The sequence below is a fragment of the Diadema antillarum genome, unplaced genomic scaffold (genome assembly GCF_040938485.1).
Source record: "Diadema antillarum isolate AM-2024a unplaced genomic scaffold, OU_Dant_1.0 seq00000301_RagTag, whole genome shotgun sequence".
Taxonomy (NCBI): Eukaryota; Metazoa; Echinodermata; class Echinoidea; order Diadematoida; family Diadematidae; genus Diadema; species Diadema antillarum.
The window spans coordinates 1,128,198-1,148,552 of record NW_027271324.1 but is presented as its reverse complement, the minus strand read 5'-3'; the positions used below and the strand labels follow the sequence as shown (position 1 = coordinate 1,148,552).

The 20,355-nt window shown below is 37.3% G+C and overlaps 1 protein-coding gene across 1 annotated transcript; it reads right to left on the bottom strand.

Annotated features, from left to right (window-relative positions):
* Positions 1 to 287: 287 nt before the first annotated feature.
* LOC139730294 (acetylcholinesterase-like) lies at positions 288 to 13,913 on the bottom strand. The gene is made up of 10 exons (XM_071641170.1): positions 13,755 to 13,913; positions 12,957 to 13,139; positions 10,009 to 10,168; positions 7,871 to 7,948; positions 7,056 to 7,174; positions 6,191 to 6,358; positions 2,667 to 3,112; positions 1,793 to 1,987; positions 1,166 to 1,347; positions 288 to 403 (listed from the first exon to the last, which is right to left on the bottom strand). Exons 1-10 carry the CDS (start codon positions 13,911 to 13,913, stop codon positions 288 to 290), a joined length of 1,806 nt encoding a protein of 601 aa, XP_071497271.1.
* Between the last annotated feature and the right edge of the window lie 6,442 nt (positions 13,914 to 20,355).

The window sequence follows — 20,355 nt, the reverse complement described above, 5'->3', positions numbered from 1 at the left end:
CGTCATTAACAAGATGAAGAGAATACGTTAATGCAAGTGATGACTGAAACAGCTTGGAAAGTGTTGTGGGATCTCCTCGGGGATCACGGTGCTGGCGTTAGGAGTGGCGGTTACAGCTCGTTATTCCGAAGGTTTGTTATTCCAAAGGTTCGTTTTTCCGAAGGTTCGGAATAATGAACAGCACCCGGGAGTGGCAGCGATTAACAGATCATCATTATGTAGTATGAAATTATGCTGTTGTTCTTTTGTTGCTGTGTTTCATTCACAGTCAGTCAGTTGGAAGCCTTTTAGTTACAGGTAGTCCCCTGCTTGTAATCCTCGAACACCCGCTGCCATTCTACCATCTCCCCCTTCCAGTCGTCGTAGCTTTCCCGCCATTCTCTTTCCTCGTCAGTCATGCTGCCTACAATATTATAGACAATACCAGAAGTAACAGATCATATCTACTGAACCATGCAAACATTATCGATAAGTATCAAACATCTATAATCAACATCATCACACTACTCCCACTGCATTTTTCTCTATGTCCAACAAGTTCACTACCAGCACAGTGGTGAAGAATTCACGAAAATACTCCACACCCACTGTAAACGACATTATTCTTTTACTCATTTTACCGAACATGACGTCAACAATATATAATCGACACTCTGGACTGAAGAACGCTCAAAGGGATGGCACAGTTCCGTCTGAGATGGAGTTTCAGGTTTTTTGATGATGATTTTTTTAAGATAATGGTAAACCTCTTATGAAAGAATATAGAAGAGCATACAATTCTAGGAAGAATTCAAATGTTATTTGACGAAAATTAGTTTTGGAATGGCTGAGATATATATCCATAATAAAGCAATACATGAGAGGTGGGACCCACCTTTTATTAAAGATCGCTTTGGTTAGTAGGCCCCCTATGATTTTTTTTGGTAATATCTCAACCATTTCAAACCGGATTTTCATCAAATAAACTCTGGATTTCTCTAGGATTGTATGCTTTTTAACACTTCATATAAGTGGCACTTCCAAGATAAAATTTAAAAGCTGAATCTTCACTTTAACCAAAACCTTCAAAACTATTCCTTTAAGATGACAGTTTTGTTTTGTGTGTGTGATTGAAAAATACAACTTTCTTTTAAATTGACTCGATGAGTGTGAAAATATGACTTACTCGTAAAGCTAATGAGAGCAGGCATGTAGTTATTCCAGAAGTGACATCCACTCGCTCTCGCAGCTCTTCCCACTCCCAGCTCGAGGGACATCTCTTTGTGACTGAGCTCAGGGATGGTGTAGAGAGGCCAGAAATCTTCTCCGTCTCCTCGGGGAACATCCTCACTGGGTCTACTGGGATCTCTGCGCCCAGCAACACAGAGAAAAGAATCGTAATTTGCAAATTAACCATATCATCAATGTTTCCAGGTTAGCATGCCTGTACAGTGACGGGGCATTAAACTGCACATTGAGACCCTTCTGAAGCAAATAATTTTCACACAACAATAGATAAATAATGTACCCTTAAATGAATCATCCCCCAGCATTCCCACTGATTCCCACTGATTCCCACAGATCAGTTACTAGCCATCCCCTTTAAAGGGGATTACTAGACATAAATTGCAAGTTCTGTAACTATAAACTGCCTGTTAATCCTACTGCTCGTCTTATCCTATACCTGTTGAGAGAAAGACAATGTAAAGCACTATATAAGTCATTATCATTTGTGAGTATATGTGTGAGTAATTGTTGTGCACATGAACACACCACAAATAAAACAAATTGGAGACTGAAAACAAAAGCTTACCCTGACTTTGCAAAGTTTGTCCAGAATTCCATGAACTTAACGGAGAGGGAATTTTCTTCTGCGGTCATATTGTGTCCTCTTATGTTGTACAGCTCGTCTATGAAAGGCATCCCAAAAACAAAAATCATGTCTTCACCATGACCGGCTCCAAGCCACGTCGGAGAAGGAACGATATCTCCATACTGGAAAATACTCCTGGCAATGAACATGTCATAATTACATTAAGTTAATGCATTTCAGTGGAACTAACGAATGATCCATCATAACTGTAATTGACATTAAAGGTAAAAAGGGCATATAAACAGTCACAGTGATAATATTTACTTAAAGAAAAATTATGTAGATGGTACCACATTTGAAATTGAAAAATAGACTTCAATTTATGGGAACTTGTAGTATTGTTTAGCGTTGTATTATGTCATCTTCTTATCAATCTTATTCTTATTTAATACTATCGACAACATCAAATGGAGGTGTGAGCCCATCACGCCCACAAAGGACTAGTCTTCACGTTTTGACAAGAGAAGCACGGGCGTAGAGAGCGGGGGGGGGGGGGGAGGGGGATGAGGGTGTGCATCCCTTAGCTCACAAGGTGGGGGGATGACGTGTATAATGATATGTACAAAGTATTTAGTATATTCTTTCCCCTACATAACTGGACTGCCACTTTTCATATTATACGTGTGATCATTTGTATATTCGTGTGTGTGTGTGTGTGTGTGTGTGTGTGTGTGTTTGTGTGTGCGTGTGCGTGTGCGTGGGTTCGTGCGCGTATCATGTGTTGGTTATTTGAACAACATAATGTTGTGATGGCCTCTTTGGATGGCAAATTATTCCCCACTGAAGAGAATTAAGACTGAACTGAACTGCTTACTTTGTTGGCTCGTGGGTCATGAAATATTTGTATACCGTTCCCCCGGAGTTCGCGTGTTTCCTGACTACGTAATCCGTCGGGGCGGCGTAGTATGCGTCGAGTCCCAGACCGACCACAGACGAAAAGTAGTCGGCATCCGGGTCATCGGCGATGGTCCAGTCAATGTACTCTTGATTGATGGAATCCTGAACGATATCATCGTTTACCAAGTGACGCGTGAAAAAGTTTGCAAAGAAGCCGAATGTTGCGCGATCGATCACCGGAGGGATGGAGTTTTGGCTATAGCCTGGTAGAAAGAGGAACGGAAACAAAGTTCCCTCGTCCTTGTTGAACCCCGCGAGTAGTGGTACTCTTGCAAAGTCTCCCATCTCGTACATGCTCATAGGGGTGTCTTCCAGAAATGTTCCGTCAAGAGTAACCGCGTAAGACCCTTCCTTGCCATACAACTGTCAATTCATCGAGAGACAGAGTGGTAATAGAACGAGAGAGAAAAAAAGTTATGCTATTGTGACACAAAAATATGACATATGCGAATACATCTTCATAATATACATTTCAAGGCGTCATTGGGATACATTACCGCCCAATTACGATAGAAGGAACACTAGCAATGTACCACGGACTAGCGGCACGGTTACACATTCAAAAAGGTCATTGAGGGCCATCTAAAATTGGGACTTTTCTGTACACTGGTAGACGCTTATTTTGATCGAGTCTAAAATTATGTCTATAACTGTTTAGAAGAAAGCAAAGAAGAATGGTTCAGTTCATTTGAAAATTTGACATGAATATGCAATTATGTTACGTAAGTCTGTCAGATCAGGAGCATCAATACAAGGATATCATACATTCACCAGAATATATGACAGTAGGGATGATTCTGACACTGAAAAAAAAAATAAATCTACAATCTGATCTAATACGCTCCCGATATGAGAGGTGTAGTTGCATGTGCATGAAGAACTGTGTGAGGACTAGTGTGTGCTTTATATGAGTTTGCAATCTTTACATTAGGCTTAGGCAGGTTAAGTCTTGTGTTGAATTGTAAGATGTTAGACATTTGTTAGATTATCACATGTACACAGGGTTCATTTATCAAACTCAAGAGATATTGGGATACCTTAGAAAGTTCGAGAATATCTTATTAAAAACACCCCACAGATTCATTTTTAATGCACTCATATTTCCTCACATCACCGACTGAAGTATTGCACGGGGGATCTTGCAGCAAAATCAAATGTATAATTATATTGTCATTATAAAAATCCCAATTATTTGTTTTATTATAATTATGACGCAAATCTCTCGTTTGAAGAGGCTACACCCCCGTAAATAATGCCAGTGTATATCTTGGCAATCAATGACTTAAAGACCAAAGATATAAAACACCTGTTTCTTGACCCTGGCCTAATCTAAGCATCAGTCATCGCCACAGCGCCAGGGGGGGGGGGGGGGCACCCGCGAGAGGAGGAGATTGTTTTGTTTTTGGCATGGGCTATGTAGCTCCATGGTGTGTGTGTGTGTGTCGACAAACTTCTACAATGCTCTCCTTCTTATTCCTGTATTTTCGTTATCTATGGGTCAATTTTTTCGTTCGAAATGTAAAATGGATGACCATAGAATTTCTCAATAGAATATAAAATTGAAAACTTTAGAAAGGATAGAGAAAATTGAGTTCACTTTGAATGGTCTGCCACAGGCAGATATCCTTATCATGCTCTTACGTAGCTGCTGGAGTCATTAAACCCTGGCTTGGCCTCCAGGTTTGTCACGCCTGAGCAGAAAGTTAATTTGCAATGGACAAATACTTCAACTCCCAATTCCCAAACGAAAAATCTTTAGCGAGGTATAGCACCCCATTAGCTTCATGGAAGTGGGGTCTCGCCTCAAACGAGGGATTGACGGCATGATTATAAAGGTTCATGGAACAATCGAAAAACATTCATGGTGAACCGCAACATTCATGTACAGATACTTAAAATGAGCTCCCTATATCGTGTTTACATTTGTTTCCAACATTGCATTCATTCAAAGCCTATCGACCCATCATACAACAGACTATGTACCATTTTGCAATTCCTAAACTTATCACAGGTCAAAATCTTTCAGACACCATAGACCTGTATGGTACTCAATGTCTGACGATTTTAGACATCGCAGTTCTTCTCTACAATGTTTTAAGTCATCCTAATGATATCTTAAAAAATAAAGAAATAAAAAATCTTGTTGCAATGCATTCCCAAAATTACACATTTTGCTCTCCACCTTACCGCGTATCCCAAATCGTAACTATTTGTTTAATTTAGAATATTCATTCCCTTTAATGCAAATTCTTTTATAAAGTTGGTATTTTCAACACATGTATAGCTTCAAACTCCTAGACACTGTATAATTTCGGTTATCCTCTCTCAACTTTTTTGCCTATTCGGGTATTCATGTAATACATTCTTTCATTTCTTTGTCCCTTAATTTCGTTTTTTTATGTTTCTTGTTCCCCTTGTATTGTCCTGCTCGGTCAAGTGATGTGGAAAATAATCGGAACTTCACGTAATTCATCTATCTGTGTGTATGAGTCCTGCTCTTTGACTCAGATATAAGAAAAAAATGTACCAAACAATGCCGTGAGGCCGTTATCGATTGTCCAGAGAACTACTTATCAAAAACTGTGTCCTCCACGCACTTGCGTACCTTAAATTACAATGAAATGTATACTTATACATAACTTGACAGATAGCTATGCATTAGTTTTGAAGTTTTATTTTTTAGTTGATATTTCAAATGAAAATTGTTAATTTCATCTTATTCCATGATGATTTTATTTACACTATTAGATAGTTAAAAGAAAATGAAATTGAATGCACTAAAGGTGTTCACATGTACTACATGTATATTCAAATTATACAAAAAGCTGTAATCAGTCATATATTTGTTTGATAGCATTTCATTCATGCATTCAATATCAAGTCCATTTTCGTATTTCTCGACGTAAGATACATAAAATATAATAAAATATGATGATATAATACATAATGTCCATCTTGGATATACACACACAATAAAAATACGAACATATTACATAGTACGGTCGATATGTCAGTTTCGTTTGTAGCTCCATGATCATGATGATCAAAGTAAGAGAATGTTACAGAGAAAAACAATGGAACAAACTAAAAAGCAAAGCTTGTTGAGCTCCGTTCAACCTATCAGATTCCTGGGACGAAGCTGATTATTTAAACAATCGGCAGAAGGTCCAACCTGTATCAGACGCAGTTTTAATCTATACCAATTGCGAGGTTATAGTATGATAAACTATGTGCTTTAAAAGTTTAGTACGTTTGCTATTGTATATCATCCGGTAACCTCTGCGGATTCTGCAGTAGGTGACGATTTCAGGTATTTCAGGGTTTTTTAGGTATTCTTAGTTGGTCTGTTGGCATTTTATTTTCCTAAGGATGGAACTGTGTTTAGGTCTAGTTTTGAACATTTTGTAAGTTTTTTTTAATTACATTATGATCGTATTTTACCTCATCTGCTTTCGTCATTAGTTCTTCAGCTTCTTGGAGTTTTAGGCAGGCAACCAAAACTTCGGAGGTGGACGTGTCGCACCCAAAGGCGACCCCCAACTCTCGGGATATTCTCCTGTCCCCTTCAGTGTCGTTCCTAAAGGCCCAAGGACTGATGACAGTACCGCTCTGTTCAGTGAAAAACGTGCAAATAAAGAAATAAAGATAAACCAAAATGCGACCGTGCATCATCTGCCAGTTTATGTCATAATATTCCCGCTCCGTTGTAGTGAACGTCATGTTGCTGTCTACATTCCTGTTTATTAGGTGATCCGAGTATCCTCTCGGATCACCTTCCGTTTTTGTAAGGATTTTTTTTCTTATTATTATTATTATTATTATTATTTCTCCTTAAAAGTTCTATAGAGGTTAGCTCAGAAAGTCCTCTGCCTATTAATTTCACACTTTGTATCATGTCCCAAAGACGACAGATCTAGTTTTCTTTTGTTTTTCTTTTGGCTTCTTATTTTCCCTTATTCTGTTCAAACGCATGCAAATTGGTTGCCTTCTTACTTTTTTGTTTACGTTCCAAGCCCTTAAAAAAGACCGGTATCTCGGTCGAAAGCTCGGGGAAATTAAAGGCTATCAGTGAACATACTGCAACGTCTGCGAGCAGTCATTCCTCCGTCACACCTATACATGAATTATTAATGCGGCACCCACAATGTACGAGGCCGAGCCCACTTCCTTTTATCTTGAGGGAAATATCCATCTCAACTTTGGATATTTCGCCTTATTGCCCGCTACATATCAAGCACTTGTGGTCAATTACTTGTTTGACGCGTCCTCTTGATGCAATAAATGCTGTTGGGAATGCGCCGCTCACCTGTAATATCGCTTTACTGAAGAAACCTCGGCTGAGTTTGGAAACTAGGTGAAAACTGACGCTCGCCGACCCGGCGCTTTCCCCGAAGATGGTGATGTCATCTTTGCTACCGTTAAAGGCTGGAAAAGGGTTGATTGTAGATGAATGGTGTATATAAGATTATTGATATAGCGTTTGTTTTTGCATATGTGCGCACGTTTCAGAATTATAATTCGTAGCACGGGTTTAAAAATACATTTCAAGTTTGTTATGTTGCACAGAATATTAACTCCCGTCTTAACAGACCTCTTTACAGTCCATTTGAATACGCCTACTGATTTTTTCATTGCAATATTTTTTAGCGTGTGAAGGCATTTTAGACTCTTTCTCTTTTCTTGAGGATCTAGAGAAAAATTAGAGAAAGCATAAGTCATAAAATCAACCAATATTTTACAATCACAGAACACGATCATACTAAGATACCGTTCAACCCAAAGAACTCAATGAGTGTCACGACTGTATAAAAATAGTACACAAACCATACAGAGCCCTGTTGCTGTACATAAGTCTCGTGCTTCGCATGGCGTCTGATCGGGCTATAATACACAGGGAGAATTCACAGAATTTGTGTGGCTCAGCGCTGGTCACCTGACGTAGCGCTGATCACAATATTGCACTGACACCCTTTCCGGCGGCTCTCCGTCGGTTCTCTGGAGGCTAACCCGCGTCTACTCTGGTCGATCGCAGGGTAAGATTTCTCTGGAGGCTGTCCACGGTGTTGCGTCTAAAACCGCTTATCTTCGTTATAGGGGGAATTTCATTAAATTAGTCCTTACCCTCGATGTTGTTATAAATCCATTCCAGTGCAGCGACTTGATCGAGCATACCATAATTTCCTGGCAGCACATCGTCTCCTGGAGAATGAAGGAAAGAAGGTCAGTGGTATTGATATAGAAATAAACGAAGAGAGTTTTGGGAGATGACAGAGGAGGAGAGAAAACGAATAACAAAACAGGGAATGATCATGATAATGTTGGATCCTTTGCCTGCCTAATCACATTATGTAACCTAATAGCTTGCAAAATGATCATCCGCGTAATTGAGGACTTTTAAGGTTTTGTACAGTGATTCGCGAGTGATGTAAGGCCTTTGTTGGAGGCGTTTGTATTCAGAGGTATTCAAAGGTAGCAGAAACACTGGCATATGCGGTTGATCTGTTTTCTTAAGAAATTTATATTGCATGAAGTGCGGCTAATAACAGACGAAATTGATAATATTGATAATCTTTGAGTATTTAATTCGTGAATATTGTTAACTGTTTACTTTTTGCGATGTTGCTAATTTGCTAGTTTGAAGCTATGTTTGGAAATAGACCACTCCATAAACTATGCCCACGGTGTGTGGTTTGCAATACCGTATCTCTAAGAGAAAGTGGGTTTAATACAAGGTTAGCTTCAAGTAAGATCTCGCTTTCATAAATTATTTTGTAATACGTTCATCAACATGCCACGTTTCAAGCTTTGTAGTTCACTTCACATTTAAGAAACATCCCCGCTGGAAAGAAAAGACAGTGTCCCACAGTGTATTCACAGTACGGTGTGTTCATATGGTCGACTATGTGAAAACGCTCAAATGTAAAGTGTGAAGAGGATTTCACACTGTGGTGTTGTTTTCACAGAGTGTTCACATAGAAATGTTTTGTTTCACACTGTAAATTGACGACTCACATTGTGTTCACACTGTTAAAACGCTCGAATTTAACAGTGTGAAGAGATTTCACACTGTGTTCACACTGTCGTTCTCACACTGTGGGTCAATGTGTTCTTTCCAGCAGAGAAACGACATATCAATATTTGAATATGACGGGAATATGGATATCTTTGATGGATTATAGGTTCCATGTAAGCTCTTATGACTAAGATGATAAATAAATAAATAAACTAAAATGATATTATTTTGCAGATTTACTCAAATTGCAGACGGTGATTCGATTGACTATTCAATATTCCAATTGATTATGAATGTTCAAGAGAAACGTAATTACTACAATCTCTCTAACTCAAACATTCATTAAAGATTAAAGCGAGCAATTTCATACTTTTAAATCATTAGATTATAGTATAATTACGTACAATATTTGATTTAATTAATTTCCAAATTTGCATTAATATTTCTATTCCGGTCCTTAAAGATTATGAAATATATCTCTATTGTGATTAATGTGTACTTTATTGACCTCAAACCATGATTGCAATCTTCCGGTAAGACAGACTATAGTTTTAACCGCACATAGAATCATGAATAACATATATGTATAACTTAACGTGATCAGAATGATGTATATCATATGAAAAAATAGCAGTGGTCCAAGATTGTATATATATGTATATATATATGCATATATGTACATTTTTTTGGTACACCAACCTGGTAAAACTGCACGTTGTCTCCGTACAAAAAAAAAAAAAACCCAAACAAATATGCTTCCTCCCACTTAAACTCCAAAACGATTTTATTGTTCTGCCCCGTTGGACATATAACTCGCATGTAATTTCCCTGCAATATCGTTTGTAATTCATCTAATATACAAAGAAACATGAAGTAATTCTCAGTCTAGGATGCATTCCAATGTTTAGCCCCCCTCCCCACACACACACACAAAGAAAGAAAAAACATGATTACGTCAAAGCGCAAGGATAGGCAGAAAAGGTTATTTGGGAAGGCAAAGCGTGTCAACAAAGTATTATGAAAAGAAGGGTTGTACATGACTTGTAGTGTGCATTATTCCACATCTCACAGATGAAAAGCATTGACACAAAATTCCACTGACAATGAATTTCTTTAGCTAGTTTGAAAACAAAGATGAAATGTACATACACTGAACTATAGGCCTACATTATCCTTAAAGTAATCCCGCAAGTAACTTAAAATGATCCATTTGCTTCTTTTGCATATTTTTGGGGAAAGGTCTTACCTGTAGAAAGGTGTGAGAAGACACCTACGCGATAGTTTATCGCTACTACTATGACGTCACCAACAGTAACCAATGGGATACCGCTATAATCATACGTCATTGCCGATCCACCAACAAAACCTCCTCCGTGTATCCACACCATCACAGGAGTACCAGATTGCTGCAAGATTAATATACATATAGTGACGTCACTTGTCAAAGACAAGTACTATCAAAATAAAGATTTGTATGGGGTAGATTTACAATATTAGTTTATCGCGTTCAAAAATCGTGCATGGATGCTACCATAGTAACAATGTGTCAACTTGCCTTGTCATGAACTTTAGCAATGTAGTCCTCTGACAGCATGACAAGGAAGCGATTATGATTCAGTGCAAATTATGCATTTGTTCCTTCATGCCAAATCTTGGTATCATCTAGCAAAATATCAATGGGGGAGGATTCATTGTTTATCCATCATATAACTGTTTCTCTGTTTGCTTTGAATAAAAAAATATGAAATGACCATCGATATCATAAGCGTGAAGTAATTTTATGCCTAACGTGAAAAACAAATTGACGGCAGAAATCTGATAGCACAGAAAGCCATTTTATCATTCACAATCTCTAACCTATTTAAAACACCCACACGTACACACAAAGTACACACAAATATAATTGTCAGGTATTTGGGTGAAAAACCCCCTCTCCCACCTCACTATTTGAATCAGTCCCGAACATCTCGATTTCGTTCAGAAACCATGTCGCACCCAATTCGTTTTTTCCAAGACGAAGAAACTTACACAGGAGACGGACCCACTCCACTCTCTTTTAAACCAAGAAATGACAGAAAAGAGGCTTAAATCTAGAAGCTTCCTCAAGTTTGTCCATGCCTGAACTGACAACCGTCATTTAAGATTCTTGCCTCGTGGTCCAGTCACACGGAAAGCGCCCTACATAATTACGTAAATCCTTCCTACGTCTAGTTGGATCTTCAGTTGGACTTCTAACGAGTCTTGTTCTTTCTCACCGTGCCTCAGTCATCTTTATAGATCTAAGACTGGACGTTGCAAGGCCCTATATAGGCCGGGTATAAAAACGGTGCAATTGTCTGCGACAGCAAAGAGGCTGCAGACAATGAGACACTTTTTGGTCTGTCTCCTTCTACCTGCGCAGAACAACGAAAATAACCTAGATTCCCTCGACAACCAAACCAGAACTACATTGAGTCCTTGTTGACAGTTGGAGTGTATAGCTGGTATATTGCTCCAAGAAGTAGAACTCCATCCCCTTCCCCATTGAAACCGAAGACGTGAACAGATATTTCGCAAATATGCTGATAAAAATATACACACGGAGCCACACCCCGTGTAAGGTAATTATGTGCAAACAAAGACACTTGAAAATTCAATTCTTTAATGTGTTAGTGTGTGTACATTATTTGCCAAGCGTGAATGCTGATAAAATAATGATAGATAATACAAATTTTGGCCTCCAGATTACCACCCTCTACTTTGAAAAATAAATGAAATCGCGCGTGTAAGTTACTCATTGCAAGAAAGTCAAGGTTTCTTTATAATTATTGTGTGTTTATACAGATGATAGATGTCATTTAAATTTCATGTCAACGATATCTCGGAATATTGTATATGATATTATAACCACATGATCAAACTGAAGTATTGATTTTGAATAGTAAACTCTTGCAGGTCAAAGATTGATGGTTATAGGACAATTAATGTTTCATGAAAAATGAGTTGCCCAAAGTATTTGATAATATATTTTGTAGAAATATTAGTTATCACAAGTACCCAACAAGAGGATCCAATGAATTTTATTCACCCTTCTCGGCATAATTTTTGCCCAGGATACTTTTTTTTATGTAGGACCAAATCTTTAGAATAATAATAACAATAATAATAGTGGCTACTTGTATAACGCACAGGTCCACTTTTCAGTGCTCATGGCTCTTCAAAAATGAAAAGATATCATACATTTACATGCATATACATATTCAAACATTTCAACAAAGAAGAAAATGGTAAACAAAAACAAATATAAACCAAATAAAGAATACAACATATACCAATTAAAAATACAATATTGATCCAATATCAATGACATACAGCAAGTACAGTCCTCAATCAATGAAGAGATTATCTAAAAGATGCACCGAGTCTTGCTGTATTCAAGAGAAAATTAAAGACAGATGTGGTTGGTTTTCAGATAATTTCTGATTACATTCTTTCTTATTTTCATTTTGTTTCCATAACTTTTTTCTAATGTCAATTACCTTGTCCATGCCAATGAGTCAGCATCTGCTGCGGACACGTGCTTCCTTTTAATATTCCTCCTCTCCCCCAGTCTCTCCTTTATTGTATTGCGTGGCCCACATTCCTACAAGCTTGTCTCTTTACGTTGGTCTCTCTTCCCATTCGCTATTATTTTGAACAATTCATTCCATAAGTGTAATGCATTTTTTTTTTGGTAATACATTGTACTTTTGGTTTTCTTTGAATTTATATCGATAACAAACATGTGTTATTGAAAATAAAATTTTATCAGAATTGAATTGAATTGACAGCTTAAGCAGATGGTCTCAAGAGGGTGATCTTGAGCTTCTTCCACTTAAATCTGACAAGTTAAAGAGATATCAAAGAAACTGCTATGAAAGAAAAACCATAATACCATCCTTTCCGGGAGTCGACCTAATATCGTACTAAAAAGTAAGAAAAGATGCTTGTGCTATCTTACACCCTTGTACAAAGTCATTTCTTTCAGAACATATTAGTACACGCACATTCATTGTGTGTGTGTGCGCGCGTATGTAATATGTATGTATATGTATATGTATATGTATATGTATATGTATATGTATATGTATATGTATATGTATATGTATATGTATATGTATGGATGTGTGTGTGTGCGTACACGTGCCTACCATGTTTTAATGCTATGGTTGTTACCCTTTGATTTGAGGCATAGATGTTCAAGTACAGGCAGTCCTCAGACGTAGATGGGTACGTGTTAGGCAGGAACGTATTTTGCATACAGGCCGCTGAAAACTCGTTAGCATTTCTTTCGCCTGCCCATGAAGTCTTTGGTTGTGGCGGAGCGAATCGCTCTGGCGGATTGGCATAGGGCACTCCCTGTAGATGAAATAAACGTAATCTTTAAAGGGACTGTACAGTACTGGTTGAGGTGGGGATTCATGTTTTGAACATTCGTAAGTGAGATAGTGAGAAACCTTTTATGAAATATGAAAGAGCATGTAATTCTAAGGATTCAAGGTTTATTCGATGAAAATTGGTTTTTAAATGGCTGAGATATTCAAAAAAGTGATGATAATAAAAGGCGACAGGCCACGCCTTTTATTAGGATCATTTTGTTTCACCTTGTTTTTGGATATCTCAGCCATTTTAAAACCGATTTTCATCAAATACACTTTTGATACCCCTTAGAATTGCATGCTCTTTGACAACTCAGAGTGATTTCTGAATATCTCGCAAAACGTTAAAAGCTAAATCCTCACCTCAACCAGAACTGTACACACCCTTTAATCATTAATCATTAATCATTTTGTAATCACATGAAAATTGTGAAAACCACAATAATGAGAGCACATGATATATTCATTCTTTTGCTCCCCATTTCACTGAGAAATTTTACCTTATTCTCATATTGTTTCTTCGTATTTTTTTTAGAGGATCGCAAAGACAGGATGTAATTAAAATATGACCGTATATCGGTTCATAATGACTTACCAGAAACACGTCAACATCGCGCGTCTTATTGATGTACGTGTCTTCGCTGAAGCGGACAGTCTTTCCGACGAGGATTCCCTCATTGACTGACACTCGAGGATTTTGTGCATCCACCGCCTCGAGGACAGTAAAAACTGCCAGTATAAGTAATGTCTTCATTATAACACCATATCCCGCGCGTGTATATTACTACAGTCGTTTTATGGCTGTACTATTTGCATGAGGCAATTACAGCGGGGGCAGGTCGTACACGTACAAACTCTAAGAGTTGAGTTCCTTTTAGGCAGGGCCAGCTTCGTTCTTCGTTTCAATAAACAAACGTGACGATTGTTATGCAAAGATGAAACTTTGATCCTCAGAACATACACCCCTGGTCTTACGTAAGAACCTCGTATATGCAAACGGGGTCGATACCGCCTGATACTCATAAAGACTTGTACGTGTTAATTTCCCACGCTAATCATTCCTCAATCTCTGTCACGATGATTTCTGACCAAAAATTTTCATCATCTACCGCAAACACAATCCATCACACACACACACACACACACACACACACACACAGACGCGCGCGCGCGCGAAACACATGTACTTTATTTAAGCGGCGTCGATCCATTTTCACGATGGGGGGGGGGGGGGGGGGGCAACACTTGGAGTTGGAATATCTGTACGAGGGAGCGGGGGAGATGTTTTGCATTGGCACCAGGGAGATTTTGCATTTTCAGACCTGGAATTGAGCGATCTGGGGACCGTTGCATAGAAGTTACAATTATGGTAACTGTGCCATCCAATGGTAACTACCATGGCAACAATACTCAACAGCCAATCAAAATAAAGAATTCCATGGAAGTTACCACTGGATGGCAAAGTTACAATAATTGTAACTTTTGTGCAACGGTCCCCAGGTGCACACTTTGGGTGAAATTGGGGAGGGTGGTGTGGGAGGGGCCCCTCCCACACGACGGAGCTTTTTCAAGTTTTAGAATTGAAATAAAACGATCTGATGCACTTTTGTGTGGAATATTCGCAAAATTGTAAATCCCCAAAGTGCGCCGTGTCTAAATCTATAGATAGGAACCGAGCGGGAGAAAGATGAATTAAGAGGATAAGGAAACTTTTGAAAATGTTTATTTGAATTAAAATGGCAGATATGACGCACACTTTTTGATTACATGTTCTGAAATTTGTCAATCTCGTAAACACATTTTTGATAGAATTTCGGAAGCTGTCAATCCCCAGACTTTTAGTATACTAAATTTATGAAGGGAAACCAAACGGGGAAAGGGTTAATTGAAAGGAGATATCCCCTCCCACTCCATGGATTTTTTTTTTTTAGTGAGATGACCGATCTGGTGCACACTTTCATGAAACATTGGAAAATCTGTCAATATAAAAGTGTACCGAATTTGGGTGGGTGTGGGAGGAGGTTTCCCCTTCCCACGCAAGAGAGATTTTGCTTGAAATTCAGCAATCTGGTGCACACTTCGGGTGAAGTATTTGGACAGTTTTCTATAGAAAAAAGCAAGAAAATCTTCTCGTCTCGGGAACTATTAGGGGGGGGGGGAATGATATCTTTGCACCCCGCCCTACTCCCCCCCCCCCCCAGGATTGACTCCCCTGCAATTTGTTCTTATCTTAAATCTGACATTCATTTACATACAGCAGCACAGACTTGCAGAATTTATCACTCTTGTTCAGGACATTCTTTCTGTCTTTGAGGTTCATGAATAGTTGTACAATGTACGGTCTATTCGATTTTACTGTTCACCACACTTCATATTTTGATGAGTTAAGCACAAACTACTTAAAATTGGACTTTGTATTCCCTTAATATTTCTGTAATTTCTTGTGTGTGTGTGTGTGTGTGTGTGTGTGTGTGTGTGTTTACAAACTTTTAGCGGAAATCAGAGTAGAGTCCAAGAGCGTCTGATATATATATATTTTTTTTTTCAAATACAAACTGAGTAGTAATTTACAGGTTTATTAGATTGGATTGCTATTCATTTGACAGTGATTGAGTAATCTGTTGGAAAAAGCCCAATTTATGTTTTTCAGCATGGCTTGCCAACTGCCCTTAAAATAAATCCTGTTTCTTTCAACATTTTGTACTGTAATGTTCCCTCTTTAGGGGGATTTCAATCTTCCCTCAAAATAGGTAGTCTCCCTGACTGGTAAAGTACTTATTGGAAACGTCACACATTTCTTTTTTCTTTTAAGTGTCAGCATTTTGAATCACTTCGTCTGCCAGAATTGGCAAAGCTGAGTTTACTACATTTAGGACCTACATTTGGATCTACATTTTAAAAATATGTTTCAACGACATGTGCTCCCTTGGTTGATGGCAATCATTTTTATGAGCAAAGCAATATACAGCAAAATGAAGAGACAATTCTTTCGGTTAAAAGCGCGCCGATATCGATAGCTCGATAAATCAATCATTCGCTCAAGATTTCAAAAACTTCTTCACACGAATGAAAGGCCAACATAGAATAGGAAGCCTTTGAATTCAGGTCATCAGCTTGCCAGATTCTATAATGAATCCCTGCTCTTTTCTTTGATTCAACTAGTTCTGCTGAATGACAGACTCTTAAAGTATAGGTCCTGTCCTGCCTTTAGTAAAGTGCTTCTTGGGGCAAACATGCAAAGCAATGTCCAAGGGATTGAATCTGTCTACAAGGCCGTATAACTAAGGAGAAGACATGGGGGGGGGGGGGGCAAATCACTCTCTCAGTCAGCTTCCCCTGATGCTCCACCAATTCTCCTTTTGCTCGGCCTTGTTTGTCTATTTGTCTATCCGTTAGAATTTGCGGGATGTGACAGAGTGATCGGCCTAGATTCTTGCGTATGGTGTCGTGGGACAACAGACGGGGACTGCACACAAAACTATAAAATCAAGCTTGAATGTTGTTAATAGCAGGACATCTTTTCACTGATCGTTGAATGTTACACAATGTCACCGGATAACCCTCTAAGTAACAAGTAAAAGTTGTACACCATTACATTCTCATTAAGGAATTGAGTCATCAAGGAAAATAGAAAATAGCATCGGTTTAAGTTTTCACCTTGTCGAATCTTGACTTAGGCAAAAGAGAAGTTTCACTGTCGTTAATGAAAGTACCTACTTTCAGAGACTCTCTGAAATACGTCTTGCACAACTCTACATTACTTGACGTGTGCCTATTTCTTCTGAATCGCCTACATACGCTGATTCCTATATACTAATTAGCACCCTTGTCTACTTCGTTTGACTGGATAACACTTTACTATACATGTACCTTTCTTTTCATTCTAATCTCCATCATTTTAACCATCATTTTAATCTTGGACGGATTTAAATTTGAGTCCATTCAAATCTGCTATGAAAGAATCAATGATGCACCGAAGACACAATGACATCTTAAGATTACTTTCTTTAATCGATTGTAAATATTGAACGTTACAATAATTACTTCTGGTTTTTGAATCTCAAGAAGGGTTATAAATGTCATACATATTGAGATATTTTACTTCTCATCCTCGTCGAATAGGCATATTAAGTGTATTACAACAAATCTGTCTTATCAATGCGGTATAGAGGGATTGGCAAATTGTTAAATCCACTTTACATTCAATTCAATTTTTAGTTCAGTCAATGAAAGGAAATAGGCCTACACAGTGCAAAGTGATATATAATCAACTGCTAAAAGAGTTTGAAAGACATCCTGAAATGTAGTACAAAATATATGTACAAAATGATATTGTGGCGAGCAATAAAAAAAAAACAATACACACTTTGCCATTGTAAACAACAAAAACAAACAGAAAGTCAATAATTATGGCGGTAGGAAAGAGTGTTCCACTAAAAAGCAAACCTTGCAGGATGTGGATCATTCGATCTAAAAAGCAACACCAATTTACAAATATAATGGTACGTGTTCATGCTTGATCTATGTATGACTGGAGTATTTGATTACTGAAAAAGCATAACAGTACTTAGCACTTGTTTTTAGGTATAAACAAAATACAAGCTCAAAATATAAAAAAATAAATAAAAAGGTTGGGGTCATCCTCAAATAATACTAGTAGGGCCTAAATGAGTTTACCTTAGGACATATGATAAGCATTGATATGAATAAAAAAAGGTACAAAGGTACAAATGAAATTGATATGAATGACGTAAATGGAAAATTGAATGAGGTACGAAAATGGTGTATTGTGAATAAATTAACTATTAACTTCAAGAAAACAAATTGTTTGATTATCAAAGGACCAAGACAACCAATTACAATTAAACGGTTATAGAAAGAGTACATGTAGCATCTTTTGTAGGAATCCAAATTGATTAGACCTTGATGTGGAAGGATCAGATTCAATGTATCAACAAATGCATTAGGCGCAAAATTGGCTTGATTTTTAAGTTAAGATGCTTTGTTCCAAGGCATGTTCTCATGCTTCTGTCATTTTGACTGTATAAATTCTTTATACAATCACATATACTTTATGGGATTGAATTTTGGGAAGTACCTACAGAAGCCACTTAAATTGTATATTTTTAGCACAAAAATGACCGTGAGAGCAATTACATTTTCCCCCTTAAGAACAAGTTCTAGGCCATTATTCACCAGTCTAGGAGTGTTAGATGTTTTTGAACTGCATAAGCTTGCAGTGTCAATCTTTGTATATGATCTACACAAGGGACATTTACCACATTCTGTAACGCAATATTATGAGCCAATGAATCATGCATACAGGACAAGAGGCAAAGATCATTCCATGCTTGGACTCCCAAAATGTAAAACGACACATGGTACATTTTCTATATCTTTTGTCGGGTCAAAGTTCTGGAATAGTTTGCCCAATAATATTCAAGAGGTAAGAACAAGATCTCCATTTCGAAGAAATCTAAAAAATCACTTGTCAAATAAATTCTAGTGATGAAAAGAATGTCTAAATGTTAATTTTAATGTACTTTTATAGTACAATACTTTAGAAGGGTAGACCTTGCAATAAGCATCTTAAATATACATAGCTATAATGGGAGAACCATTCTCGACTAGCACGTGTGCTAACTTTTGGTTCCTCCTTTAACAACATTATCTTCTGTTTTCTGTATTTTTTTTTTGTTCTTTTTTTTTTCAGAACCGTTGTCTATGCATATATGTCTGTATTACATACTTATTTATTCTCTTTGCCTTTCCAGTGATAAATGTATCACATGGAAACTGAATCAGTTATACCACATGTATTCGTATGTAAGATAAATATAAGTATGTAAAATATATGCATGCATAGCTGTAAGAACCTTATATATCATTGTATTCTCATAAAAGATTTTCATGTTATGATGTTATCATATTCACATATATGTTGTTAATAAACTCAACTCAACTCATAAATTCTATATCATCATTTCGTCACAACTGAGTTGATTCAACTGTCACAAGCACAAATAAAACACAACGGGATGTTTAACCGGTCGTGTTCTTTGAGTGTTGATTGACTCAGAAAATCCCATAGGATTGTACACACTATCCAAAATCTCTGGCACAAAAAGGGATAACTGGTGTTGTGTCATGTAGAGTTTTACCAATTTCATTTTAAGTGAGAATGTCGAAGAACTTCATATCATTAGCCCATTATTTGATAACCAACTGCACTATTGACTGGATTACTGACAGGATCACTAATTTGACAGTAAAGCATGACAAATTTATGCTAGCGGAACTCCTTGTAAAATAACTGTAGAAAACAATTCATTTTTTTTTCAATGACACTGAGGCAAATCATTCATTCAATTCACTTATTTTTTCACCATCTCCAACAAGACTTCTAAATATAATTTTCATATAAGATATGAGTACATTATTATATTTGTCAACATAATAAAATATGATAAATGAAATTTAAGGATATATACAATTATTAGGGTGAAAAAGAAAGAAAAAAAAACATTCTGAAGTTTAGGAAATGCAGGATACTCAATATTGGGAGGAATGCTAAAGAAGCAGTGCTTGTATAGGGTGCTTTTTCCCAAAACATAGTAAAACAATGATACATAAATATCATTGATCTTCATTTTTTTTTTGTATATGAAACTAGATCTACTAAATAAATTACACGTATTACGAGTAATCGAATTAACATGTTCACCCATGGAGTAAACATTAATCTTCTGTAAAGAAATATCACTCATCATCTTCATCAAGATGAGCAAAGAATGTTACTCATTATGAAAAGACTGAATCGACAATTCTTCCTGGCGTCATGCACAGTGCTTGCGTTACGATCTACGAGTGAAATTTATTGACATTAAATAAGTATTAAACTAATTACGTTGAGTGTTCTTATATCCACAAAATCTATGTAAAAATAGTGAAGAAAATTCGTTAAGCTGACTTGATTAGATACTTGATGACTCCTGGTACAGTCCAACATGTATACATTCGTTCAGGTTCTCCACAAATGAGGTCTGTGTTGTGATGGTAGACTATGGGCCGATTTAAGCGACCCCTGACAGAGATGCCTGATATAAATTTCATAGTAGGTGGATTTTTCAATATAAAAATGAATAAAATGTTACCGCATATAGTGAATCCATTGTCTTATTTGAATGTTGCAATAA

Bases quoted from the DNA above. Each gene is read 5' to 3' on its own strand.
- LOC139730294 (XM_071641170.1), bottom strand. From the start codon at position 13,913: ATGAAGACATTACTTATACTGGCAGTTTTTACTGTCCTCGAGGCGGTG. The intron at 10,169-12,956 runs GTAACAACCATA...TTAATCTTGCAG, and splicing joins TCTATGCCTCAAATCAAAGG to CAATCTGGTACTCCTGTGAT. The intron at 3,113-6,190 runs GTAAAATACGAT...ATGAATTGACAG, and splicing joins TAATGACGAAAGCAGATGAG to TTGTATGGCAAGGAAGGGTC.